The 27,950-nt window shown below is 56.7% G+C and overlaps 1 protein-coding gene across 5 annotated transcripts in view; it reads right to left on the bottom strand.

Annotated features, from left to right (window-relative positions):
* RASA3 (RAS p21 protein activator 3) overlaps positions 1-27,950 on the bottom strand; it is a 155,063-nt gene that overhangs the window by 2,044 nt on the left and 125,069 nt on the right. For all 5 annotated transcript variants that reach the window (XM_055360280.2, XM_055360282.2, XM_063697607.1 and 2 more), the window contains 8 exons: positions 25,338-25,415; positions 23,487-23,564; positions 22,330-22,403; positions 17,157-17,263; positions 16,262-16,344; positions 12,820-13,028; positions 9,151-9,254; positions 1,968-2,151 (listed from right to left, as the gene is read on the bottom strand). In XM_055360280.2, the coding sequence (XP_055216255.1) occupies positions 1,968-2,151; positions 9,151-9,254; positions 12,820-13,028; positions 16,262-16,344; positions 17,157-17,263; positions 22,330-22,403; positions 23,487-23,564; positions 25,338-25,415 (917 nt within the window). The remainder of the gene's footprint in view (positions 1-1,967; positions 2,152-9,150; positions 9,255-12,819; positions 13,029-16,261; positions 16,345-17,156; positions 17,264-22,329; positions 22,404-23,486; positions 23,565-25,337; positions 25,416-27,950) is intronic.

The raw sequence follows: 27,950 nt of genomic DNA on the forward strand, positions 1-27,950 counted from the left end.
CACATGCACACCTCCCTCATACCATGTGTGTGCACCTCCTGCCATGTGTGTTCACTACCTCCATGTGTGTGCACCTCCTCCCACGTGCCTACCACCTCCATGTGTGCATCTCCTCCCACGTGTGCATCTCCTCCCACGTGTGTGCACCTCCTCCCATGTGTGTGCACCCCTCCGTGTGTGCACCTCCCACGTGTGCACCTGTGTGTGCACCTCTGTGTGCCTCCTGTGTGTGCATCTCCTCCCATGTGTGTGCACCACCTCCTCCCACGTGTGTGCACCCCTCCCACGTGTGTGCACCTCCTCCGTGTGTACCTCCTGCCACGTGTGTGCACACCTCCTCCGTGTGTGCACCTCCTCCCACGTGTGTGCACCACCTCCTCCCATGTGTGTGCACCTCCTGCCGTGTGTGCGCCTCCTCCATGTGTGCCTTCTCCGTGTGTGCACCTCCTCCCACGTGTGCACCTTCTGCCATGTATGTGCACCTCCTCCGTGTGTGCCTTCTCCCACGTGTGTGCACCTCCTGCCATGTGTGTGCGCCTCCTCCATGTGTGTGCCTCCTCCCACATGTGTGCACCACCTCCTCCCACGTGTTCACCTCCTCCCACGTGTGTGCACCTCCTGCCGTGTGTGCACCTCCTGCCATGTGTGTGCACCTCCACCCATGTGTGTGCGCCTCCTCCGTGTGTGCGCCTCCTCCGTGTGTGTGCCTCCTCCCACGTGTGTGCACCACCTCCTCCCACGTGTTCACCTCCTCCCACGTGTGTGCACCTCCTGCCATGTGTGTGCATCTTGTACCATGTGTGCCTTGTGTGCGCCTTCTACTACAAGAAACAGCATCATGCTTCGCGCATTTTCAACCTGCTGGCTTTTGGCCATGAGGTTGATGGACCTGCTGATATCAATGAGTCAACATATTTGGAAGGCAAATGGGGCTGTCTCCCCAGAAGGGTGTCGAGAGGGATCTGATATGATGATGTCAGAGGTGAAGTCACAGCACTCAGGAGGTGTTGCAGGCTCAGTCCCCTGAGCAACTCGGTCCAAGTCCGGGCCACAGGGACCTGTCACTCTCCTGGAGCCTCACCACTGCCCTTCCCAGACCAGACCCGCATGGTGGAAGGAAGGAGGGGTTAAGAAGGAAGGAAGGGAAGGAGGGAGAAGGAGAAGGGTGGAGGAGGAGAGAGGGAGGATCAAAGGGAGGGAGGACCAAAGAGAGGAGTGAGCAGGAGGATGGAAGTGAGGAGGAGGCTGTACAGCTACACAGGGCTCTAGGGCTTACCCGCCCCTGAACAAACCTGTGTGGTGGCTTCTGCCATGGTGGACCTGGGTACCCACTGGATGGAGAGAGTGACACAGACACATCTGCTCACTCCAGGCTGAGAGCCAGCCTAGCACTTTACATAGTTTAAGTCAATCTTCCAGCAACTCATGAGGGTCTTACAACCCTCTGTTCCATGGAGTGACGGGGAGTGGAGCTTAGCTAAGCGCCACGTAGCCTGCAGCTGGTGACTAGGCTGAACGTACTCAACCTCGCCACACCTGCCTCATGAGACAAGAGTGGGTTTCGTCCAGAGCTGGCCCTGCTCCCGGGTACCATGGGTGGCCTGGAGAGATGGCAGAGGGTGTGCCACTCAACCAAGGCAGAACAAGACCTGGGCCTAGAGACTGCCAGAGCACGTGACACCAGCATAGCAGAGAGGCTGGGAGGCAGCAGGCCAGGGAGGCACCCCGGACGCTGGCTGAGGGCCTGGAGAGCAAGGGCAGCACCTGCTCCGAAGGAGGGACCAGCAGCGCCGGGCCACGTCCACTGACCACCGCCAGGTGCCAGCCCGGTGCAAGTGGGACTCTCCTCCCCGGCGGACACCTGAGCACAGACGGCCCCACCCGGGAGTTCCCTGCAGCCCCACCCCCACTGCAATCTCCCGCCCACTACACTGGCCGTCCAGGGCAGGCACGGGAGTGGCACTCACTGGCTTCCATATTTCGTCTTCTTGAACTTGTCCCTCTTATACTGGGCGTGCTCCTGCTCCAAAGCCCCAACCCCAGCGATGACTTGCTTTAGCGTCTTGTAGGTCTCCTGGGGGTCGTCAATGACGAACGTCGAATACTCCTCCTGCTCCGGGCCGTCATACACAGATTTGCTCCCACAGGCCTCTGTGGAGGGCGGAGGGGTCAGCGCAGGGCAGGAGCCCAGGCCACCGGCCCCATCTCCACACAGCTGCGTCGCTGCAGGCCCCACCCATGGTACACATCCTTCTAACGCAAGCTCCTCCAGAAAGGGCTGACCACCACTCGTAAACGCAGACGGAGATAGAAACCATTCCCGCAGGTAGGCGAGTTGTGCCCACGCTGAGCCCAGGGAAAGCCCACTGGGAGCTGGATGCTGAGCAACCTCATTCACCTCTGAGGTTTCTGCTGCCCCCAGCTCCCAGCCTTGTCTCCAATCAGCCATTCTCACAGGGGGATGTGCACATCTCTGCACGCCCCACCAGCCCGCCCAGCCAGAACCAGGAGGAGAGACACCTGCAGCTGGACGCTGGGCTGGCTCATGGGCCCTGGGGCAGCCCTGAAGTCAGCTGAGGGGGTGAGCACGATGGGGTTCAGCACATTTCACACCCAGCTGCCACTGAGCATGTCCAGCCAGGACAGGCCTAGCCCAGGGCTGGCCGAGCACAGGGCGGACACCAGTCTGTGCCGCAGCTTCTGAAGACCACTGCCCCGGACCCCACCTGCGCACCGGGGCCACCTTCCTAATCAGACCACATCACTCCTGCTGAAGGCCATTCTGGGGCCTCGCCCCCAGTGGACAGCCATGGAACCCTTGAGCCAGGGCAGGGCCCTGCGCCACCTGAGTCCAAACACCTGAACCAGGTACACGTCTCTGCCTCACTGCTCACAGCGCCTGGGCACGCACTCCCAGAGCCAGCACCGACGCCCTGCAGCTGTGCTCATCTGGATGGAATGAATGTTTGTGCCCCCAAATCTGTGGGTTGAAATCCTAACTCTCAAGGGATGGCATCAGGAGATGAGGCCTTTGGGAGGTGACAAGGTGTGAGGGTGGAACCCTTGTGCAGGGGATGGGCGCCCCTATAGAAGACACCAAGGAAGCTGGCTTGCCTCTTCCACATGTGAGGACACAATGAGACACTGGCGGGCTGTAGCCCAGAAGAGGGCCCGCAGTTAAACCAGCGCTGCTACGCCCCGATCTCAAGCTTCTCAGGCCTTCACTCTGGGAAGTGAATTCCTGCTGTCTGTAACCACCCAGCCTATGGTACAATTTTTACGGCAGCCCAAACTCACCAAGAAGTTGGTACTGAGAAGTGGCTGCTGCTGTAACAAGTACCTTCAAATGTGGACTGGCTTTGGAACTGGGTGCTGGGCGAAGGCTGAAGGGGTTTGGGGGTGCAGTGTGGAAAAGGCGTGGCTGCCGTGAATGCCCTTGAAGGACAATGCTGGGGGCTCGGGAGAGGAGAGCTGCAGAGAAGTCCTGTCTTAGGGGATATCTAAGTAACCCTGAACAGAATGGTGGCATGAGCATGGGTGGCAAGGCTGTTCTAACAACATCTCAGACAGAAAGGAGGGCCATGCTACTGGACCGTGGAGAAACAGCCATCCTCGTGACAAAGTGGACCTGTGTTCATGCCCTCGTGTTCTGGGAGGGTGGAACTCGCGAGTGATGACATCAGACACGTAATTGAGGAGATTTCTAAGCAAAATGCTGTGGGAGCGGCTTGGTTCCTCCTGACCGCTGACAGCAAAATGGGGGAAGAGAGATGATTTGAAGGTGGAATTGTTGAGCAAAAAGGAACCAGAACTCAAAGGTTGGTTAAGTTAAAAGATTTGAGAATTAAAATTCCAGCCTACCCATATCTGAAAAAAAATGAGAAAGCATGTTTGGAAGAGACCATTAAGCAAGTGGCTGTGTGGCTATCTGATAAGGAGACAAGTGTGGGGCTGAGCCTTGGACTTGACCAACCATCTCAGCAACAGCTGGGAGCAGAGAAGGAACTGCACCAGCAGAGGCACTGCCAGAAGAAACCAGGAAACAGAGAAAACAGGATGAAATGAAGGCAGGCTGCGGTGTCTTAAGCCCTGCAAGCCGGGCCACAGAGCTATTCAGCTGTGAACATGTGCCATTCTTCAAGACGAGGGAAGAAGGACCCTGAAGCGGGTAGGGCCATCAGAGTGCCACTCTCACCCAGAAGGAGTCCATGGACCATGTGTCAGATGCAAAATTCTCAGCTGGAATATTGATTAAAAAATAAAACTGGCAATAACTAGAAAAAAAATCACAATAAGGAATCTGTCCACCCAGCCATCACTCACCCATCCGTCCACCCACCCATCTGTCCATCTACCCATTACTCACCCATCCGTCCCTCCACCCATCACTCGCCCATCCATCCATCCACCCATGGCTCACCCATCTGTTGATCCACCCATCATCACTCACTCCTCGGTCCATCCACCTATCACTCACCCATCTGTCCATCCACCCATCTACCCATCCATCTGTCAATCCACCCATCACTTGTCCATCTATCCATCCACCCATCACTTACCCATCGGTCCATCCACCCATCACTCACCCATCCGTCCATCCACCCATGACTAACCCATCTGTCAATCCACCCATCACTCACCCATCTGTACATCCACCCATCTACCCATCCATCTGTCCATGCACCCATGACTCACCCATCTGTCCATCCAGCCATCACTCACCACTTGGTCCATCCATCCATCACTTGCCCATCTGTCCATCTACCCATCACTCACCACTTGGTCCATCCATCCATCACTCACCCATCCGTCCATCCACCCACTACTCACCCATCCATCCATCCACCCATCACTCACCCATCCATCCATCCACCCATCACTCACTGCTCAGTCCGTCCATCCATCACTCACCCCTTGGTCCATGAACCTAACACTCACCCATCTGTCCATCCACCCATCACTCAACCATCTGTTAATCCACCCATCACTCGTCCTTTGCTCCATCCACCCATCACTCACCCATTGGTCCATTCGCCCATCACTCACCCATCCGTCCATCCACCCATTACTCACCCATCCATCCATCCATCCACCCATCACTCACCCTTTGGTCCATGAACCTAACACTCACCCATCTGTCCATCCACCCATCACCCTGTCCATACACCCATCACTCACCCATCGGCCCATCCACCCATCACTCACCCATCTGTCCATCCACCCATCACTCGCCCATCTGTCCATCCACCCATCACTCACCCATCGGCCCATCCACCCATCACTCACCCATCTGTCAGTCCACCCATCACTCACCCATCTGTCCATCACCATCACTCACCCATCTGTCCATCCACCCATCACCCTGTCCATACACCCATCACTCACCCATCCATCCATCCACCCATTACTCACCCATCCATCCATCCATCCACCCATCACTCACCCTTTGGTCCATGAACCTAACACTCACCCATCTGTCCATCCACCCATCACTCAACCGTCTGTTAATCCACCCATCACTCGTCCATTGCTCCATCCACCCATCACTCACCCATCTGTCAGTCCACCCATCACTCGCCCATCTGTCCATCCACCCATCACCCTGTCCATACACCCATCACTCACCCATCGGCCCATCCACCCATCACTCACCCATCTGTCAGTCCACCCATCACTCACCCATCTGTCCATCACCATCACTCACCCATCTGCCCATCCACCCATCACTCAACCCTCAGTCCATCCTCTCATCACTCACCCTGTCCTCCACCCATCACTCACCCATCTGTTCATCCACCCGTCTACCCATCCATCCATCCACCCATCTCTCACCCATCTGTCCATCCACCCATCACTCACCATTTGGTCCATCCACCCATCACTCACCCATCCATCCATCCACCCATTACTCACCCATCTGTTCATCCACCCATCACTCACCCATCCTTCCATCCACCCATCTCTCACCCATCCGTCCATCCACCCGTCACTCACCCATGCTTCCATCCACCCATCACTCATCCATCCGTCCATCCACCATCACTCACCCATCCTTCCATCCACCCATCTCTCACCCATCCGTCCATCCACCCGTCACTCACCCATCCGTCCATCCACCATCACTCACCCATCTGTTCATCCACCCATCACTCACCCATCCTTCCATCCACCCATCTCTCACCATCTGTCCATCCACCCATCACTCACCCATCCGTCCATCCACCATCACTCACCCATCCGTCCATCCACCATCACTCACCCATCCGTCCATCCACCCATCTCTCACCCATCCGTCCATCCACCCGTCACTCACCCATCCATCCATCCACCATCACTCACCCATGCTTCCATCCACCCATCACTCATCCATCCGTCCATCCACCATCACTCACCCATCCTTCCATCCACCCATCTCTCACCCATCCGTCCATCCACCCGTCACTCACCCATCCGTCCATCCACCATCACTCACCCATGCTTCCATCCACCCATCACTCATCCATCTGTCTATCCACCCATCACTCACCCCTCAGTCCATCCTCTCATCACTCACCCTGTCCATCCATCCATCACTCACCCATCTGTACATCCACCCATCTACCCATCCATCCATCCATCCACCCACCCATCACTCACCCATCCTTCCATCCACCAATCTCTCACCCAACCGTCCATCCGCCCATCACTCACTCATTTTTCCATCCACCCATCTACCCACCCACTCAGCTGCCTGCCCTGCCATCTGTCCAGCACACCCATCCAGGTGCTAGGCACTTCCTCTGTGCCAGGCCCAGGAAGGTCACTGCATATGGAAGCTGAGGAGACGGGAGATGGTTGTGACTTTGGTGACACAGGTGAGCCCAGGTGATGTGGTTTGGATTTGTGTCCCCACTCAAATCTCAGGTCAGACTGTAATCCCTAGTGTTGGAGGAGGGGCCTGGAGGAAGGAGAGGGGATCATGGGGACAGACTTCCCCATTGCTGTTCTCGTGATAGTGAGTTCTCACGAGGTCTGGTTGTTTGGACGTGTGTGGAATCTCCCCCCATCTCTCTCTCTTGCTCCTGCATGTAGGAGGTGCCTCCTTCCTTCCTCTTTGCCCTCCCACCATGATGGAAAGTTTCCTGAGGCCTCCCCAACCATGCTTCCTGTACAGCCTGCAGAACTGTGAGTCAATCAATCTTCTTTTCTTTATAAATTACCCAGCCTCAGGTAGCTCTTTATAGCAACATGAGAACTAATACACCAGGCTACGGGGATGGTGAGGTTGGGAAGCGCCTGGGGGAAGACACGTCCAAGGTAAACAGGGTCTGCCAGCCTGATGGGCAAGGGTGCTCCCAGCAGAGGAAGAGCTGGAGCTGTGGTGCGGGGTGCACGGCCTAGGAGGAGCTGAGCAAGGTTGGACAGTGGTGCACGGAGCAAGCTGATCATGGAGGGCCTGGTCAGCATCTTTCAGAACCTGGGTCTTGTGTGTGATGACCTCACCCTCTCCGAGGCTCCCTGACTCTGGCTTCTGCTGTGTTGGTTCCTGCTATGAGAGGGCTGGGAAGAGGCTGGCTGATGCCAGACCCACTGTCTTGGCCACCCTGAGGCCTTGTGCCATCTGCACACTATCCAGGGACCTCAGACCCAGGCACAGCACCTGGCACACTTGCTGGGGGAGAAGACACTGTGGTGGGTGGTGGCCCATGAGTGTGTACATGTGTGGTTGTCTGTGCATGTGTGTGCATGCCTGCACATGGGCCTGCACATGTGAGCGTGTTGTGTTCAACTGCACATGTGTGCAGGTATTGATGCCTTGCCTGTCTGCACACACGTACCCGTGTGTTCATTTCACACAGGTATTGCTGGGAACATGTGTGTACATGGCTATGCATACATGTGTAAGTGCCTGTGTGTTAGTGTAGGCCTGGAACCCACGTACACCCAGGGCATGTGGGGCTGGAGAACAGGCGTGGCCAAGCTCACAGATGGGCAGCTGCACGGACACTCAGGCAGGACTCATGTGTTTCCAGGCCAAGGCACACTTGACACTTCTGGGTTAAATCAGGGGAATGAAAAGAAGAAAATCTAACAGGCATAACTCCAGGCACATTCCGCTCTATTTCCATTCTGAGTGGGACTCAAGGGCCCTGTCATATGATCTCCAAGAGCAGATCTGAGTTCTACCAGACACTGGCATAGAAACAAACGCAGCTGCTTCGCCCCCGTGGGCTCTTCTTGTCTCTGCCTCTCCTGAATCACAGACCTCAAACCACTGTCCCCATGTGGTCTAATTGGGCTTATCTGGATTGCTATTTCAATTCTGTAAAGCAATTCAATGTCACAGATAATGATACTGCATATAGATTTGAAACACACGGTGTGCCTGGCACTGTTTCAAATATATATGCAGTATCATTATCTGTGACAATGAATTGCTTTACAGAATTAGATGGCATGTGTGCACCCACATATATGCATGCTCACACACGTGCCCAAAGACATGCATGCATACTCACACGTGCCCTCACATTTCCACACATGCACAAATTCATGCATGCTCATGTGTCCACACAAATGCTCACAAATGTACCCACACATTCACACTCATACATGTCGTGTCCACACATTCACACATGCTCACACACATCCACACATTCATGCACTCACACGTGTCCACACATTCACACATGCTCACACATGTTCACATTCACATGTCCATGCTCATACATGTCATGTCCACACATTCACACACGCTCACACATGTCCACATTCACATGCTCACACATGCCTACACATATGCACACATCTGTGTCCACACACATGCAAGCACACTCACATATGTGTCCACACACATGCACTTATCCCTCTGGAAAACACAAAGGAATGAAAAAATAGGTCCTCTAAAGAAATCTGGCAGTACAGAGGTTACAAGTTAAATTCCATCCAAAAATTATCTGTAGAACCTATTATCAAGGTAATTGTCCCCCAAATAGCTGCCTGCCCTGCAAAAAGCTTTTCGCATCCATCTGTGCTACAAAGACAACTACATGTAGCCCACACTACACCAGAGGCTCAGACCACAGGTTTTCACCCCACAGCATGCTCCTGCGGCCGGGGCCTCGCCAGCCATCCCCTCGCTGCACAGATCTGTGTGCCTGGCAGACTCACCCTGCATCTTCTCCAGCTTGCTCATGTACAAGTTGAAGAGGGAGTAGATACGCTCCGTCTCACGGTCCCCATCAATGTCCAGCTGGATGTTGGCTGGGAGGCCGCTGTCCAGACACAGCAAGAACAGAAAGATAAAAACACTTATTTAAACGATGCTTTTAATAATGACATTCATTTTTAAAATGTCACTGAAGAAAGACAACGATTGTGTTGGAAGTGAAACTCGACACGATTGATTTGCTGTCCGTCTGTACACAGCCAGTGTGTTGGCTTGCTGAGCAAGGCTGACGGCATCCACAGCAGCACGGACAGCAGTGTCACCAGGCCGCAAACCGGAACTAACTAGCAACCTCTGCTTCAGTTACCATTGGCCTATTTGGACACGTGGCAAAAGATCCTTGCTGTTCAGTATTTAAAATGTGCTTATCATTTGTACTAACTGACCTTTCCTAAAATCACGCAGTACTGAGTTATGTCTTGTTTAAATCTATTCCTACTCCAGAATCTTATCAATACATAAGAAATTTAGGAAAACTAGGTGCTAAAATCCCCAGTGTAATATATAATACTTGTACATTTTTAGTATCATACAGAACTCAATTCCCAGGAACTATGAACACTCCAGACCTCATGTGGTTTATTCCTTCAGTCATTTCAAACACGGAAGGAGGCTGTGTGCTTATTTCCCTGCTCATTCTATGTCTGCTTCTCCTATGTTCACACCAGCGCAAGTCAGGCTGGAGCGCGGTGGCACGATCTCAGCTCACTGAAACCTACGCTTTCTGGGTTTAAGCGATTCTCTTGCCTCAGCCTCCCGAGTAGCTGGGATTATAGGCGCACACCTCCACGCCGGCTAATTTTTGTATTTTTAGTAGAGATGGGGTTTCACCATGTTGGCCAGGCTGGTCTTGAACTCCTGAGCTCAGGTGATCCACCCGCCTCGACCTCCCAAAGTGCTAGGATTACAGGCGTGAGCCACTGAGCCCTTACAAACAAAGTAAGTAAATCTTACTTTGTTTTATTATGAAAAACCTCCAAAGCCGGGTGTGGTGGCTCACACCTGTAGTCCCCACACTTTTGGGAGGCCGAGGCAGGTGGATCATCTGAAGTCAGGAGTTCAAGAACATCCTGGCCAACATGGTGAGACCCTGTCTCTACTAAAAATACAAAAATTAGCCAGGTGTGGTGGCGCACACCTATAATCCCAGCTACCTGGGAGGCTGAGGCAGGAGAATCGCTTGAACCTGGAAGGTGGAGGTTGCAGTGAGCCAAAATCACACCACTGCACTCCAGCCTGGGCAACAGAGCGAGACTCTGTCTAAAAAAAAAAAAAAAAAAAGAAAAGAAAATCTACATTGTACAGAAGCACGTCTTTGATGGCTTCAGACAAAGTGGCCTCACGGTTAATTTCACATTTGCACTCAGGTGCAACCAACAGGGAGGGCCTGATAGGAACGCGCGGGGCTGTTATTTTTAGCAAAATGCTGCCTTGTGCAGAACGTGTGAAATATGCTCTTTAATTTAGTAAATACTTTTTAAAAGGCAGAAATGCTTATTATAGCTAAAACAATTCTTAAATCATAAAATTTCTGAAACGTCTGTAATTTTTTCCATACTGATTAGAAATTGTTTCCAACTTATTTTTGTTTGAAGTGTGACAGTTTTTCCCTTTTCTTCCCAACTTCTCTTGTAAAAAAGAAGTGGGTTTCTGCGGATGAACTGATCAGACGTCCAATATTGTATGAGTAGCTCAGTATTTGGATACTTCGTCATTTGTTTTATTAGGTAATTGATAAAATGGTGTCATTTATTCATGTTCAACCATATATTTATGCTGTCTGGGGATGGGTGGTTATAGCTCTGTGTGAGAAATAATTTGTCAGTCTTCAACAGCTTGTAAAAACTTCGCAGTGAGAGCTTAAACATCTAAATAAATAATGAAATGCATTTATCATAAAAAAAAAGAAGAAGAAAGAAGATGAAGTGACCAACATTAAAACACATCCCTGGCCAGTCAGGGAGTTCATGTGCGTAATCCCAGCACTTTCGGAGGCTGAGGCAGAAGGATCGCTTGAGCCCAGGAGTTTGAGCAACACCACCCTGGGCAACATGGGGAGACCCTCACAGTGAGACCCGGCAACATAGTGAGACCCCGTCTCTACAAAAAACCAAAATTTAATGAGCTGGGCTGGTGGCATCAGCCTGTAATCCCAGCTACTTGGGAGGGTGAAGTGGGAGGATTGCTTGAGCCCAGAAGTTTGAGACCAGTCTGGGCAACGTGGTGAAACCCCGTTTCTACAAAAAACCTTAAAACAATTAGCCTGGAATGGTGGAGCACACCTGTAGTCCCAGGTACCTGGGAGGCTGAGGTGGGAGGATGGCTTGAGCCTAGGAGGTCGAGGCTGTAGTGAGCTGAGATTGCACCACTGTACTCCAGCCCGGGTGACAGAACGAGATCCCGTCTCAAAAACATAAAACTAAAAAAGCATCCCCGAACTGGGAGAACTGAGGCTGGCTGTGGGTGTGCGGGATAGGGGAGGCTCCCGAGCTGTCCGGCCTCAGCGGCTGGAGCCTCTTGGGACCCACAGATCTGCCAAGGCAGTGAGCAAACTCGGCAGACGTGTTCTCATGGAGAGAAACGGCCTGGAAGGAAGCCTCCTGGGACTGTGTTCCCTGCACGGTCGGCTGCGGGTGGGGACAGGCCAGGTTTCCTCTCCTCGCCAGGCTGCAATGCTTCCCGCTGTCCCGGCATGCGAGGACATGGGAGAGCGCTGGCCTCTCCTGGGGGATTCTGGGGCGGTGGCCACGCATGCCTGAGCAGCAGCCAGGCCCTCTTCCTGAGCTTCAGCCTCTGTGTCCACGAAGCGGGATCTAAGGTCCCAGCTCTGAGGCCGTGGAAGGATTAAACGGTGGCCCCGCATGGAGCACGGCTCATCCCCTGCAGGGCCCTCATGCGAGAGCACCACGTGGCCATGACAACAGCGAGGTGCATCTCACGGAGCATAACCAGGGGGACCGCCGGGCACCGAGGCCTCCTCCTAGGACCGGCAGATATGACCCAAGCCTCTGTGCAACTGCCAGAGGCCTGGCTGATGGCGGGGGCCCGGCTGATGGGGGGAGGCCGGCTGACGGGGGGCCCGGCTGATGGGGAGGCCCGGCTGATGGGGGGCCCGGCTGATGGGGGGGGGGGCCCGGCTGATGGGGGGGCCTGGCTGACGGGGGGCCCGGCTGATGGGGGGGCCCGGCTGATGGGGGGGCCTGGAAGACAATGGGCTGCTGCGTCACGTGGAATCAAGGTGGGTGTCCTGGGCCAGACGAAGCTTTCAGGGAGGGGCTTGCTCCCAGGCTCCTCCTAGAGAAGCAGGATGGCCACGGCTTGGGGAGTCCCCCTTCACCCTGACCTCCCGCTCCCCCGGGGCAGGGCCTCAGGAAGACCCTCGAAGGCCTGTGGCACCCTGGAGTCTGCGCAGAGCCTTCCAGAGGCTGGGCCCCAGATGCTCCCTCGGGGGAGGCCCCCTCGGGTGGGAGGCTCCTGGGAGGAGGCGAGGGCAGCCCTGTTTATGTGCAGCTTACAGGCAGGCATGCACTGTCTGCTGGTCCCTCCCTACTCAACCCCTTGGCCACATTTCCTGCACAGTGCACGAGCTGGGCGCCGAGGCACAGACCTACCCAGTGCAGGGCGAGCAGCCCGGAGCCGAGTCCGATGGCGCCCTACAGCACAGCCAGTGGCCGCTCAGGTAGGCGGACGGGTGGTAGACGGTGAGGCGCTTCTGGTTGCACTGGCTCACTTTGGTGAGAATGTCAATCCAGTCCTTGGCCTCCACGCAGTTGTTGGCCTGGATGTACAGCGCACGCTCTGGCTGGATGACCTGGAACATCTGAGGACACAGGTGGGCTCAGGACAGCGCACATGAGGTCTCGTGGCTGAGCACGTGCAAGAGTCCACCAGGCACCTGGCCGTCCTCGCCGGAGCCGTAAGAGGGGACACTGAGGGTGCACAGGCCCAAAAGTCCCAGAGCTCTAAGCCCCAGAAGAGGCCAAGGCCAGGGGGTGCACGGAGCTCTCTGCCACCCTAAAACCTGACAGCTGGGGCCGTGGGGAATGGAGGTGAGAATTGGTGCAGCTGGAGATGTGGCCAGGTGGCCAGGACCAGCTTGGCCAAGGCCCTTTATGTGCTGGAGCCTTGGAGGTCTCCATTCAAAAGACAAAAGAGGGGCCCCGTGGCCTCCCCACGAGGCCCTCCTGCAGCCGACTGCAGGTGTCCCATCCACGTGGCGCTCGTGCTGTGTCAGCCCAGGTGGCCTGGCCTGCTCAGCTCCTTCCCCAACTGACCAGCCCAGGATTCTTCCTCCTCCTCCCAGCTGGGGTTAGGGGGCTGCTTCCTCTTGAAGCGTCTCGGGGCAGCAACAACCTTTACCATTTATTACTCATTCAACAAACATGACTGAGCACCAGCACTCTCCTAGGTCCCGGAGACAAAGCCTGGCATAGAGTTTCTACTGAACCTGCAGCCACCAAGAAAGACTAAACGAGGGCAGGTGTCAGCAGGAGCCGGAAGTGAGCAGTCCTGGTGCTGCAGTCGGGGTTGACTCAAAGTTAGTTAAGCAGGGGGTGGGGGCAAAGGGTGTCAAAGGCAGAAGAAATGGGAGGCACAAAGGTCCTGGGGCAGGTGGGACAGGGGTCCTGTGATTGGAGGGATGGGGGTCCCAGGGTGATTGGAGGAACAGGTCTCCCGGGGCAGGAGTGACAGAAGCCTTAGGATTAGAGGGACGGGGGTCCTGGGGCAGGGGGGACAGATATCCTAGGATTGGAGGTCAGAAGCTCCCAGAAGGAGCCGGCTCTGTTGCACACGGAAGACAGGTTTTCTGAGTAGGAGACTGACTGGGGGTTGGGAGGGCTCTCATGTGGGACTTGCCCTTAAGTCAGGAGTCAGGGGGACAGTGGCCTTCTCTAGGGGACGGGCCTTCTGCACTCATCTGGGGAGGATTTGGGCTCCAGGTTTCTGGTGAACAGCTGAGGTCTTATTTACAGAGGCCAGGAGCCTCCCGCCTTGCACCCGGCGCATGTGTACAGGTCTTGGACTGGACGCCCCCGTGCATGGCTGTGATCCCCCATGGAGGGCGTCCTGGCCATCATCCCAGGCTCGGCCCTGCCACCAGGAGCAGCCTTCAGAAAGGTCTCCCCGGCTGGTGACAGCCTGGCCTGGTAGTGGCCTCAGGGGAATCGGGCTCTGAGGAAGTCAGTGGGAATGAACAGCTGGGAACAGGCGGCTGAAACTAGGGAATTATTGGGAATCTACGTGAAGGGCTGGAGGTGCTTCCAGGACATGTCCACACTACTTCCTTTGAGGGATGGTCTCAGGGCCAGGTCCCGGCCATCCCCCTCAGTCAGCAGGCATTGAGCCCACACCCTCCTCTTCCCATCTCTTCCTCTTCCCAACCCTCCTCTTCCCAGCCCTCCTCTTCCCACGCCCTCCTCTTCCCACACCCTCCTCTTCAAATTACTCTCCAAACTTATGCCTTTTGCAGGATCTGTCTGGACTGCCTGTGAATAACATGCTAGTAAAATTCCGCCAATGGTAAAGAACGTGCGTCAACTTTGGCACGAGGCCCAGGGACTGTGCCTTCCCTGCAACTGTTCTATGACCCTCATGCTGCAGTCGGGGCACAGGAGGTTTGTCCCAGCCAGCATGTGTCAGGGTACGGGGTCAGCCTCAGGATGGCACGGACGGCGGGGTCACTGGCTGAAGGGGCACTGAGTCACCAGGGAGAACGTGGCCAGCAGCCGACTCTTGGAGGCCACCACACAATGGTGATGCCACGGACACCTCTAGGGGATTCCTGCCAAAAATACATCATCAGAACCTGCCACGTCAGCACATCCGACAAACCCACAGGGAGGGACGTCCAGAAAACCGAAGGCCTGCACGCCTCAAAGATGCCAAGGCCACCACACACAAAGAAAGGCTGGGAGTGTCCAGTCGGCCAGACAGAGGGGGCAGCAGAATGCAGCGCAGACTGGATCCAGAGGGGAAGGAACCACAGCCGGAGGAACGGGACCAGACAGCGGCAAACTCGAATGTGGTCGCGCCGGCGACGCGCGATGGTGGCTGCTGTGGTTTGGGGGACTGCACGGTGGGAAACACACTCGGAAGTGTTGATACGTTCAGAAAAGCATGGGCGGGACCGTGGAGGGAGAAGGAACGAGTGTGACTGGGGAATGAGGCCACGCGTGGGTCCGAACGAGTGTGACTGGGGAACGAGGCCACGCGTGGGTCCGGGTCAAGCATGACCGGGGAACGAGGCCACGCGTGGGTCCGGATCAAGCGTGACCGGGGAACGAGGCCACGCGTGGGTCCGGGTCAAGCGTGACTGGGGAATGAGGCCACGTGTGGGTCCGGGTCAAGCGTGACCGGGGAACGAGGCGACATGTGGGTCCGGGTCAAGCATGACCGGGGAACGAGGCCACGCGTGGGTCCGGGTCAAGCGTGACCGGGGAACGAGGCCACACGTGGGTCCGGGTCAAGCGTGACCGGGGAATGAGGCCACGCGTGGGTCCGGGTCAAGCGTGACCGGGGAACGAGGCCACGTGTGGGTCCGGGTCAAGCGTGACCGGGGAACGAGGCCACGTGTGGGTCCGGGTCAAGCGTGACCGGGGAACGAGGCCACGCGTGGGTCTGGGTCAAGGGTGTGTGGAAAGTACTTGTTCTACTCGTGCAACTTCTATAAATTCAAAATTATATCAAAATAAAAAAGCTTCCAAAAGGAATTCCAGACGGTCCCAAGCCTGCCTCTGGGATGTCTTTGACAAAGGGCCCCTTGACCTTGGGGACCCTGCGGGGGATGCCACCTGAAGCAGCTCAGGCCCCACCTTCTGGCAGGTTCCACCCCACCCCGGTGTTCCCGGGCACAGAGAGTGTGGCTGCTTTGATGTGAGATTCCAACACAAACTCACCAGCACCTGGTGAACAACCCGAGCAACACAGAGACTCTGAGAAGCCTGGAGTGCAGTGGGTGGGGAAGGGTGAGCCCAGGGCCAGGCACAGGAAGAGAGCAGAGAAAACCTGGCCAGGCCTCAACCCTAAAGAGAGGCTTGGGGGCCCCACACTCACGTTTTTCATTTTGAAAGACTCCTCCTCCAGCTTCTCCACTGCCAAGATGTTCTCGATGGGAATGCTGTAGAGAGGCTGGTCCCCTGCAGCAGAGATGGACTGTCGGCGGGTGCGGGCCCCGCTGTCCTGGCTGGGGTCCAGGTGGGGCTGAGGGGTCTCTGCTGGGGGGTCTCTGCCAGGAGGGTCTCTGCTGGGCGGTCTCTGTTGGGGTGGTCTCTGCTGGGGGGGGTCTCTTTCGGGGGGGGTCTCTGCTGGGGGTCTCTGCTGGGGTGCCCTGGGCCGGAGGAGGTGCCCCATGTTCATCTCCTTGGGGGTGATGGCTGAATCACTGACAGGCTGCAGGTGCGGGGGCTGAGGAAGCCTGGGACCCACCCGGCCCTGCCATGCACCCAGGCTGGGCCCAATCCTCGCATCCTCACAGCTGCCGTGGCCTCAGGCTCTGTCCCCAGAACATGTTCCCGTTCTGGGACATGAACATGGGAGAAACTGCTCGATATTTCCTAATCTAGATCTGAGCCAGCAGATCTGACAGCGAGGGGCAGGAGGCAGCGGGAAGCCCCGTCCACCTCGGCGGAGCGGCACCCTGGCCGTGACGAGGCGACCAGAGGAGGAAGGGACATGGACGTAAAAGCACCTTACTGATGCGGTCAGCTCTGCGTTTACTGGTTCTCTGGGGAAGCAGATTTCCCTCACGTTCCAGCAGCAGGTCTGAAAGACCCCTTCAGGGATCTTTGAGGGGAGAGCCGGAAGCAGAGTGCTCTGGGTCACCGTGGCCCCGGGCTCTGCCCGCAGCACTGAATCCTTCCTCCCCTCAGCTCTCCCCCTGAAAAGCAGACTCAGTCCCAGGGCCCAGCACGCTCCAGCAAGAGCCAGGGAAAGCGACCTTGCTCCTTACCTTTGCTTTTGTGGTAGGTAAATTCATGGTTGGTCAAGCGAAACCATCTCTTCTTGAAATTCTTCATCCCAAAGCGCTTCCGTCCTTGGGCCCTCTTGATCATGAACCTGTGTGAAGAGCACACAGGGCCGGGGTCCGGGCCTCAGCTGCCTCCCTGCACAGGTGCAAAACCACACCCCCCACTTTCTGCGTTCTGAGACCTGAGGCAGGCAGTGGATTTTCAATATCTTATCACTTTACTCCAAGTGATGAGATTAAAATTGGAAGGCAATGCCTCTCCTTTGAAAAGTTGAGCGCTGACTGCTTTGAGTCACCAGTTGGTGATGGCACCAGGTTTTAGGAGATCTCCAACCCTCCCGCCTCCCACACTAAACTTTCAACAGTGGTGCTGCCACTGGAAATGCCAACGCGATGCTTCCACGGCGGACCTGCGGCCGTGGGCTCAGGGGTCAGGGAGGGCAGCGGACGCCCACACAACATGGAGGACCCGCGGCCGCGGGCTCGGGGTCAGGGCGGGCAGTGGACGCTCACACACGGAGGACCTGCGGCCGCGGGCTCGGGGTCAGAGCGGGCAGCAGACGCCCACACTCGGAGGACCTGCAGCCACAGGCTTGGGGCCGGGGCAGGCAGCAGACGCCCACAAAACCCACACCTGTGTTGTGTAGGAGTCACACACCGGCGCCTCTGCCAGACCAAACCTGCCCCCCTCAGGGCCAGCCCTGCTGTGGTAGAAGGCGCCACTGGGCCACGTCCTCAGGAAACGTGGGGAGCAGGAGACAGGATGGCCACCGAGGATGCAAGGCCTCAGCGAGGAGGACCTCAAGCCTTGCCCTGGGCAGGGTCCTCGAACGCCCTCCCGGCATCCCAGGGCCCTCTGAGGCTCGGCCTTCATCGCCGGGCAGGGGTCCCTGACCAGAACCGGTGGCCGAGCTGAAGGAGAAGAAAGTGGCCAGACAGAGTGACTGGAGGACAGAGGTGGAAGCTGAGGACGAGAAGCCAAGCTCGAGAGACAGAGTGGGGAGGTGGGCGGGGGAGACGCACCTCGACAAGCACACTCAGAAATCGGAATGAGGGGCTTTGAATAGCAACACAGCCAGATGTGGCCAGAGAGCTGTGGACGCACACCGGAGGGTGCGGAAGCCGCTGGGAGCTGTTCAAGAGAGAAAAGGGCGGGGCCGCTGGGAGCCACCAGGACAGCGCAGTTCACAACCAGTGGATGCAGAACGCCATTCATTCCAGGGATTCACAGGAAGGAAGTCAGCCCAGGAGGCTGTTGAGAACCAGCAGGACCCAGTGGGATGCGCAGGGCGGGGCCTACACAGACAGGGGTTGGGGGGGTACTGGGAGCTCCATGAGGTGCCGGCCTCCTTGAGGGCAACAGGGCGCCTCTGAGAAGACTGTGGACCATGTAGCAGTTAGATTTGAGTAGCAGTCTTGTTATAAATGTTTTCGGCTTTAGGATTTTTTTAAGAACCCCAACTTTCTGAGGGCCTTCAGTGGATGAGGCTGCATGTGAATTTTATGTGCAGGTTTCCAGGTTGAGGCAGCGCTGAGTGGAGAGAAGCCAGTGGCTCCTCACTGCACAGCTCTGGTCTGGGCGCCTGGCTCTCCAGGAGTCAGTTTTCTAACCGGGACCATCGCACGTGTGGGACGGGGAGGCAGGAGCCACGGCTAAGCCGGAAGCCTCAGGCTGAAAGCAGCTCGGCCCCGCGCAGCCACGGCCAACTCAACTCAGCAAACACACGCTGCGCTGCAGAGGCCCCGTCCCTGGTCCTGTGTCCCAGTGGGTGAGGACACACACAGCCCTGAGAGACGGCAGAGGTGTGGGAGCATCTCAGCACAGGGTGAGCCCTCAGGAAACATGGTCGTCACCACCCCCACACATGGACGAACATGGCAAGACACACTTGGCACCAAGGGCTGAGATGGCAGAACCGAGGCCCCAGGATGGCCCACCCTTGCACAACCGAGGGTGGCCCTGGGTTTGGGGATGTGACAGAGCTGAGGTGCCGGAGGAGAGGCTGATCCAGGGGCTGGAAACTCGAGGAGGGCCTGATGGACCAAAACCTTGGTGTGAGTCGCAGGTGGTGCAGCTGCTGGAAGGAGCTGGTGGAGCCTCAGCTGCGTCCAGGGCACCTGGGAGGCGCCTGTCCTTGAACCTGTATCTACAGCAGCTTCTCGGCATCAGGTACACAAGCCCTGAGTGTCCTGTGTTGCTTTAGGGATTACAGGATGAATATCTGTTGCTTTGAAAGCTGTGAATTTATGAAATGTAGAAAGTAAAAAGTTTCCTCTTCAAAGTTTCCCTTCTTGTTAAAGAATAAATCATAAGTGTTAGAAATAATAGTTTCTTTTAAAGACTAACTTCCTTCAAGCCTCCTTGCTTTGTGCTAATAACTCTTTGTTAAGCTCTATCCTGTGTAGCTGTTGGACGTGCCCACAGGCTCGTAATATATTCTGTGTCCTTGTACCTTAACCAAGGTATTTGTGTTAGACATACTCATAGGCATGTCCCAGCTCACAGCCTATGCTCCTTCCTTATTTAAACATATTATTATTTTTCTACCTATTTAAAGAAGTTGTAAATTATGAGCCAATCAGGTCTTAATTTAGATTGTGGGGTCCGGCTCCAGGCAGTGGGGACAGGACACGACAATAGGAACCTCGTGCGTAAGGAATAAATATTCTGGCGTCTCTCTATTCTGTGTGTGCCCTCACCATTATTCCTTCTGCGAGGGACACCCTTTCTGCAGAAAGTAAAAATTGCCTCGCTGAAAGAACTTTTTGTCTAAATGCTAATTTTTCCTTATGGCACCGAAGAACAAACATTTTGTATTTCTAACATGAAATGTGTGTATTGCAAATGTTATTGGTTAATATATGATTAAGTTAAATGAAGGTGATTTTAAGAAAAATAGCAATGTAAGTAATGCCACTGGGGTATGGTCCACCGGTGACCCAGAGATGATCCAGGTTTCAGCAGATGGCTCTAACAGAGTATCCACAAAAATAGACAAATGGGACTTAATTAAACTAAACAGCTTCTGCACAGCAAAATAAATAACCAACAGAGCCAACAGACGACCTGCAGAATGGGAGGATATTTGCAAAGTACGGATCCAACAGGGGACTAACAGCCACAATTTAGAAGGAACTCAACTTAACAAAAAAAATAAAAAAAAAAAAAAAACATTTAAAAGTGGCCAAAGGACAGGGAAATAGACATTTTTCAGAAGACAAATGGCCAACAAGCATACGATATAAAGCCCAGCGTGGCTCATCACCTGAGGAATGAGAACTAGAGCTGCCTGTGACCCCACCTCACGCCAGGCAGAATGAAACCGCCTGCGACCCCAGCTCATGCCAGGCAGAAGGAAGCCACCTGTGACTCCAGCTCACGCCAGGCAGAACGGAGCCGCCTGAACCCAGCTCACGCCGGGCAGAATGGCTGTGATCAAATAAAACATGGAAAAATGACAGACGCTGTCAGAGCTGTGGAGGACGTGAGCGCTTGCACGCTGTGGGGAATGGAAATTAGCGCTTAAGGAAACCCACGGAGATTTCTCAAGGAGCTAAAGGCAGAGCCGCCATTCGATCCAGCAATCCCACACCGGGCCCCACCCAAAGGAAGAGCAATTACCAAAAAGACACCTGCATGAGTACGTTTACCACTGAACCACTCACAACAGCAAAGACACGGAATCCACGTGTCCACCAATGGACGACTGGATAAAGAAAACGTGGCATAAATACACCATGACATGCTACTCCACCATCAAGAAGAAGGAAATCTTATGTTTTCCAGCAACGTGAATGGAACTAGAGGTTGTTATCTTAAGGGAGACGACTCAGAGACGAAAAGCCAAATGCCCCATGTTCTCACTGGTCCATAGGAGATAAACATGGAGGGGCGGGGCGCTCTGGGACACGTATTCAGAATCACAGACTGAGGCCTCGGAAGGGTGGAGGCGGGAGCGGGAGAGGAATGAGAAATTACTCAGTGGGCACAAAGTGCCCGTTCAGGTGACGGTTTCACGAGAAGCCTCATCCAATACAACTGCACTTGTGCCCGACATGTTGGCAAACACATAAAAAATACAGGAACGTGGGCCACGCCAGGCAGAGCAAAGCCCCGAGTGGGAGTGGGAGTGGGAGTGGGAGCCGGGCCACAGGACGGGGTTGGTGGAAACGGGCAGACGCGTCAGTTATGTAAGGAAGGGCGATGGGCTCTGATGCTCCAGGGGCCTCTGGGTGGAAGTCGAGGGAGGACAGGCCTGTGTCAGAAACACAGGGTGGCTGTAGGACACAGACATCCCCTCCAAGGTCACCGAGAAGGCGGCAGAGGGGTCCCAGGCTGAAGGCGCAGGGGCCAGACTCCCAGGGCCGTCCCCTCTGACTCTGGTTCCCTGACCAAAGAGCCCTCGGGAGCCTGGAGGGAAGGCCGGCCCCGAGTGCGGGTGTGGACAAAACGGCCAGTGGTACAGAAATCACAAGGCTGCTGGCCAGCAAGGGAGGAGGCTGCCCCCAACTAGGGAATCTTCTGGAATGTGCTGGGTGCTCTGGGGACTGGAAGCCCCCATCCCTTTCTCCCCTCCAGCCCTGCCGGACGCCACCTTACCCTTCTCCCCTTCTGCCCTGCCGGACACCACCTTACCCTTCTCCCCTCCTGCCCTGCCGGATGCCACCTTACCCTTCTCCCCTCCTGCCCTGCCGGATGCCACCTTACCCTTCTCCCCTCCGGCCCTGCCGGACACCACATTACCCTTTCTCCCCTCCTGCCCTGCCGGACGCCACCTTACCCTTCTCCCCTCCTGCCCTGCCGGATGCCACCTTACCCTTCTCCCCTTCTGCCCTGCCGGATGCCACCTTACCCTTCTCCCCCCTCCTGCCCTGCCGGACGCCACCTTACCCTTTCTCCCCTCCTGCCCTGCCGGATGCCACCTTACCCTTCTCCCCTCCTGCCCTGCCGGACGCCACCTTACCCTTCTCCCCCCTCCTGCCCTGCTGGACACCACCTTACCCTTCTCCCCTTCTGCCCTGCCGGATGCCACCTTACCCTTCTCCCCTCCTGCCCTGCCGGATGCCACCTTACCCTTCTCCCCTCCTGCCCTGCCGGACGCCACCTTACCCTTCTCCCCTCCTGCCCTGCCGGACGCCACCTTACCCTCCTTACCCTTCTTTAAGCATGATGGGCTGCTCAACACTCTTGGGGTCTCTTCTCCCCGAGGACGAAATCAGATCCAAGAACTAAAGCGGGAAGAAATCAGGTCACCGGGAGGAAGCCACACACCTGATGTGCACGGCTCTCTGTATAACAACAGCGTCGGTGGCTACTGCCTCCTTTGTAATACCAGTGGAGACAGAATCTGGGCAAGTGAGTCCTTCCCCGAGGGCTGTGGGGCCTCTGCTCCCCACTGTGCCACCCCAGCCCCGGCACTGCCACGGAGATCTCAGGTGAGAGGCCGGGCTCAGGCGACACCTGGGGATCAACCTGCATCTCCAGAGGCCACCCAGGGGTGACTCTAAGCGGGGAATCTGGGTCCCGGTAGTGAGGAAGCTCAGGCGTCCCTGACTGTGGGGAGGAGCAGAGCCCTGGGGCCTGGATGTTCCCCACGCACCGTGTTCCTGACTGTGGGGAGGAGCAGAGCCGTGCGGTCTGGAGGTTCCCCACACACACTGCATTCCTGACTGTGGGGAGGAGCAGAGCCCTGCGGTCTGGATGTTCCCCATGCACCGCGTTCCCGACTGTGGGGAAGAGCAGAGCCCTGCGGTCTGGATGTTCCCCACGCACCGCATTCCTGACTGTGGGGAAGAGCAGAGCCCTGTGGTCTGGATGTTCCCCACGCACCGCGTTCCCGACTGTGGGGAAGAGCAGAGCCCTGCGGTCTGGATGTTCCCCACGCACCGCATTCCTGACTGTGGGGAAGAGCAGAGCCCTGTGGTCTGGACGTTCCCCACGCACCGCGTTCCTGACACTGAGTCTGCAGCCCCAGGGCTCCACAACTGCAGCCTGGAGTGAGTCCGGCCACCACACACACTGAGGTGGGACGCGCCCTCATTCGGGGGGCTCAGACACAGAACAAGATGGGCGAGGGCCCCGTTTTGGCCCCAAAAGCAGTCACGCCAAAGAGTTTACCAACTGCGGGAGAAGGAGGTGTCCCAGGACTCACGACAGGGCTGTCTGGGCAGCGCTGTGAATGCACCGAACGCCTTTATTGTTTAAAATCGCTAATGGCCAAGTCTGTGTCATGTGGGTTCTATCTCAATTTTAAAAGAGAACTCTGTCTCCTGGGCACAGCACGGGCGGTCGGAGGGTGAGTCGATACTTACATTCTTCACCGCATCAGCATATTTCTGCTCATTGAAGAATTCATAAAATGTAGCCATGTAGGACTCCTTAAAACTCGCCTAAAATGAAATGGAGATCACTTGAGGACAGCCCGAAGTACCTCGGCTCACGGCCCAAATCTGAAAAAGCTAGAGGCAGGAACTGTTCAAGCCTAAATACGATAAACAGGTGAAGAACCCGGTGTTACCGGGCAAGTGAGAGCCCGCAGGGCTGCCCGGAGGACGAATCACATAAATCGCTCAGGCGCCAACGAAGACCATCAGACCTGCCAGTGCCCGTGAGGTCTCCAAGCACCCTTTGGCATCAGTGACTCCGTCCCGGCCCCAGGCTGTCCCTCACACCTGGGTCCCAGGTTCATGAAGAGGTACGTTGGGGCCCAGATGTGGCTGCCTGGGAACCTGCAGTCATAGGCCAGGGTCCCAGAGCCCCCACGCCCATCTCTCGCCCGTGGGGCATAAGGGCCGCTCTGAGGTGGGAAGAGGGGGCAGGGACCTCCATCACATGTGGAAGTGGAGGCACCCAGGGATTCGGGGGGCCTTTGCAGCCACCATTCCTGAGGCTCGACCCCAAGTTCCTGTTGTTTCCACACTGAGGTCACTGCACAGTTCCCTGGCTGTGAAATGAGGTGGGTTTGGTGCAGACCTCAGAGGAGGCACAAGTGCCTGTTATGGAGTTTCCAGTCCACAGCGCAGGGCCTGGCTGGTGGAAAAGAGCGGTCGGCGCACCTCGGCCTGCCTGCTAGTGTGGCACATCTTTTACTCACTCGGACTCAGAGAAACCCAACGTTTGCCCCAAGCGGGCTGCTCCTCCAGTGGGGGCCTCTGCTCCCCAAAGCCCTCATTTCTACCTGGGCCCCACCAAGAACAGGGAACCAGGAAGCCTGGGCATCTGTGCACCACGGCCCAGCCCTCTCCAGACGGAGCCCCGAGGGGGCCCGAAGGCATCAAACTGCCCTGGCCGGGCCCCTGCAGAGACAGCCTTGGGCCTCACCACGAGCGCTGCCCCCGGGACGCCTCAAACGTCAGCTCTGACCCCCTCAAACACACAAGGTGCTCTTAGGGGGAAATGGGGCAGATGCCTGAGGGACTCCCGACCTGGTGGCACCAGATCCAGTCTGAAGGGACGAGGATGGAGGACGGAGGTTCATATCCGCTGGGAGAGAGGGGCCCTGGGAGGAGGGTGCCGCGTGGGGAGGGGAGCGCCACGTTGGGAGGAGGCGGCTGCGTGGGGAGGGAAGTGGGGAGGAGGGGGCCGCGTGGGGAGGAGGTGCAGCATGGGGAGGAGGTGCAGCATGGGGAGGAGGGGGGCCATGTGAGGAGGAGGGGGCCGTGTGGGGAGGAGGGGGCCGCGTGGGGAGGAGGGGGCCGCGTGGGGAGGAGGGGGCCGCGTGGGGAGGAGGGGGCCGTGTGGGGAGGAGGGGAAGGCATGGGGAGGAGGGAGCCGCATGGGGAGGAGAGGGCCGCGAGGGGAGGAGGGGGCTGCGTGACGAGGAGCCTCCAGCACCGCAACGCCCAGGAGGCTCCAGGTTAGGCCATCTGCCTGGCCTGTTCGGCCGCTTCCCACACCTGACAGGTCAGATGCTGCTCCTGCCACGGGGCCAGCGACGAGCCACAGGCTCCCGAAAAAGGCAAGGGATTCACTTTAGGAGGGGAGAGGTGAGTGGGACGGGGACGCTCAGGTCCTGGGTTTCAAGAGAGGATGTGGTGCCGGCTTTGATTCTTGATCTGTATCTTACGACTCTCTCAAATGTGGGAGGTTTTTCACGTGTATTTTCTGAAGAGAGAAAAGAATCAGTTGTCCCTAAAAAGAGAAAATGAAGAAGAGGGACTCACAGATTTGGACTTGGACAGGCTGCCGAGGGTCTGAACGGTCTTGGAGATCAATGTCAGCGTCCTGGACGTCTGGGGGTCCTGGGGAGGCGGGAGCAAGAAAGGTCTATGTCAGCTTCACAGAAATGCTGTGACTGCCCCAGATCGAGGGGAAGAAATGCAGGAGTCACCTCAGAGCTGCTGTGGCTTGTGCATGAGCTACGGAGAAACAGGGGTAGCGGCGCAGATGGGACTGGAGGGGGTGGGCGTCCCACAGTCTCAGGAGCTGCTGAGACCATCCCGCAGGCAACATCCGACGGCACCGCGGTGACCCACCCTCTCGGCCCAGTGTGCAGGGTGCATCTCAAAGTCGAAAGCATCAGGAGGGGTCATGGCTCTGGGGCGCTGAGTCTCGGGGTGCTAAGTCTCCTGGCCCTGCCTGGGGCTCATCTCAGCCTTCACAGGGTTTGAAGGTTCAACTCAGAAGTGCTGGGGGCCGGGCTTGGTGGCTCACACCTGTAATCCCAGCACTTCAGGAGGCCGAGGCAGGTAGATCACTTGAGGTCAGGAGTTCGAGACCAGCCTGGCCAACATGGTAAAACCCCATCTCTAATAAAAATACAAAATTAGCTGGGCGTGGTGGCGCACGTCTGTAATCCAAGCTACTAGGGAGGCTGACGCACAAGAATTGCTTGAACCCAGGAGGCAGAGGTTGCAGTGAGCCAAGATGGTACCACCGCACTCCAGCCTGGTGACAGAGCAAGACTCCATCTCAAAAAAAAAGAAGTGCTGGGGAACGGGCCATCCCTCACGTCCCCTCGCCCTGGCCATCTCCTTCCAGCTCTGCCACCCGCACGTGCAACACAGTCACCCCAGATCCCTGTACCCTGAGAGCTGCGGCCCCAGCAACCACATTGGGGCCTGGAGAAAATCAGTGCTGAATAGGAATCTGTTGACTCAATACACGGATGATACGCCGACCATCAATACTCCATACGTGATGGGCAGGGGAGGAGAGCAGGGCGGTGAGCAGCAGCTAAAACCCCGGCCAAACCGCCCACTGCTTTTGTGACATTGTCTCGACTCCCCCAGAATGTACACAGCTTAAATAGGTCGGTGAACCACCTGCAACGAGGATGTTCCAGGACCCAGCGCATCCACCAGCACTCTGCACGCACCGTCCACACACTCCACACACACTCCACACGCACTCCCCATTCCACACACCTTCCACACTCCCCATGCACTCCACACTCCCCAGGCACCGTCCACACACTCCACACACACTCCACACGCACTCCCCATTCCACACACCTTCCACACTCCCCATGCACTCCACACTCCCCACGCACCGTGCACACACTCCACACGCACTCCCCATTCCACACACCTTCCACACTCCCCATGCACTCCACACTCCCCACGCACCGTGCACACACTCCACACACACTCCCCATTCCACACACCTTCCACACTCCCCATGCACTCCACACTCCCCACGCACCATCCACACACTCCACACACACTCCACACACACTCCCCATTCCACACACCTTCCACACTCCCCATGCACTCCACACTCCCCACGCACCGTCCACACACTCCACACACACTCCACACGCACTCCCCATTCCACACACCTTCCACACTCCCCATGCATTCCACACTCCCCAGGCACCGTCCACACACTCCACACGCACTCCCCATTCCACACACCTTCCACACTCCCCATGCACTCCACACTCCCCACGCACCGTGCACACACTCCACACACACTCCCCATTCCACACACCTTCCACACTCCCCATGCACTCCACACTCCCCACGCACCATCCACACACTCCACACACACTCCACACACACTCCCCATTCCACACACCTTCCACACTCCCCATGCACTCCACACTCCCCACGCACCATCCACACACTCCACACACACTCCACACACACTCCCCATTCCACACACCTTCCACACTCCCCACGCACTCCACACTCCCCACGCACCGTCCACACACTCCACACACACTCCCCATTCCACACACCTTCCACACTCCCCATGCACCGTCCACACACTCCACACACACTCCACACGCACTCCCCATTCCACACACCTTCCACACTCCCCACGCACCGTCCACACACTCCACACGTACTCCCCATTCCACACACCTTCCACACTCCCCATGCACTCCACACTCCCCACACACCGTCCACACACTCCACACACACTCCCCATTCCACACACCTTCCACACTCCCCACGCACTCCACACTCCCCACGCACCGTCCACACACTCCACACACACTCCACACGCACTCCCCATTCCACACACCTTCCACACTCCCCATGCACTCCACACTCCCCACGCACTCCACACTCCCCACGCACCGTCCACACACTCCACACACACTCCACACGCACTCCCCATTCCACACACCTTCCACACTCCCCATGCACTCCACACTCCCCACGCACCGTCCACACACTCCACACACACTCCCCATTCCACACACCTTCCACACTCCCCACGCACTCCACACTCCCCACGCACTCCACACTCCCCACGCACCGTCCACGCACTCCACACGCACTCCCCATTCCACACACCTTCCACACTCCCCATGCACTCCACACTCC

The sequence above is a fragment of the Gorilla gorilla genome, chromosome 14, assembly GCF_029281585.2.
Source record: "Gorilla gorilla gorilla isolate KB3781 chromosome 14, NHGRI_mGorGor1-v2.1_pri, whole genome shotgun sequence".
NCBI lineage: Eukaryota > Metazoa > Chordata > Mammalia > Primates > Hominidae > Gorilla > Gorilla gorilla.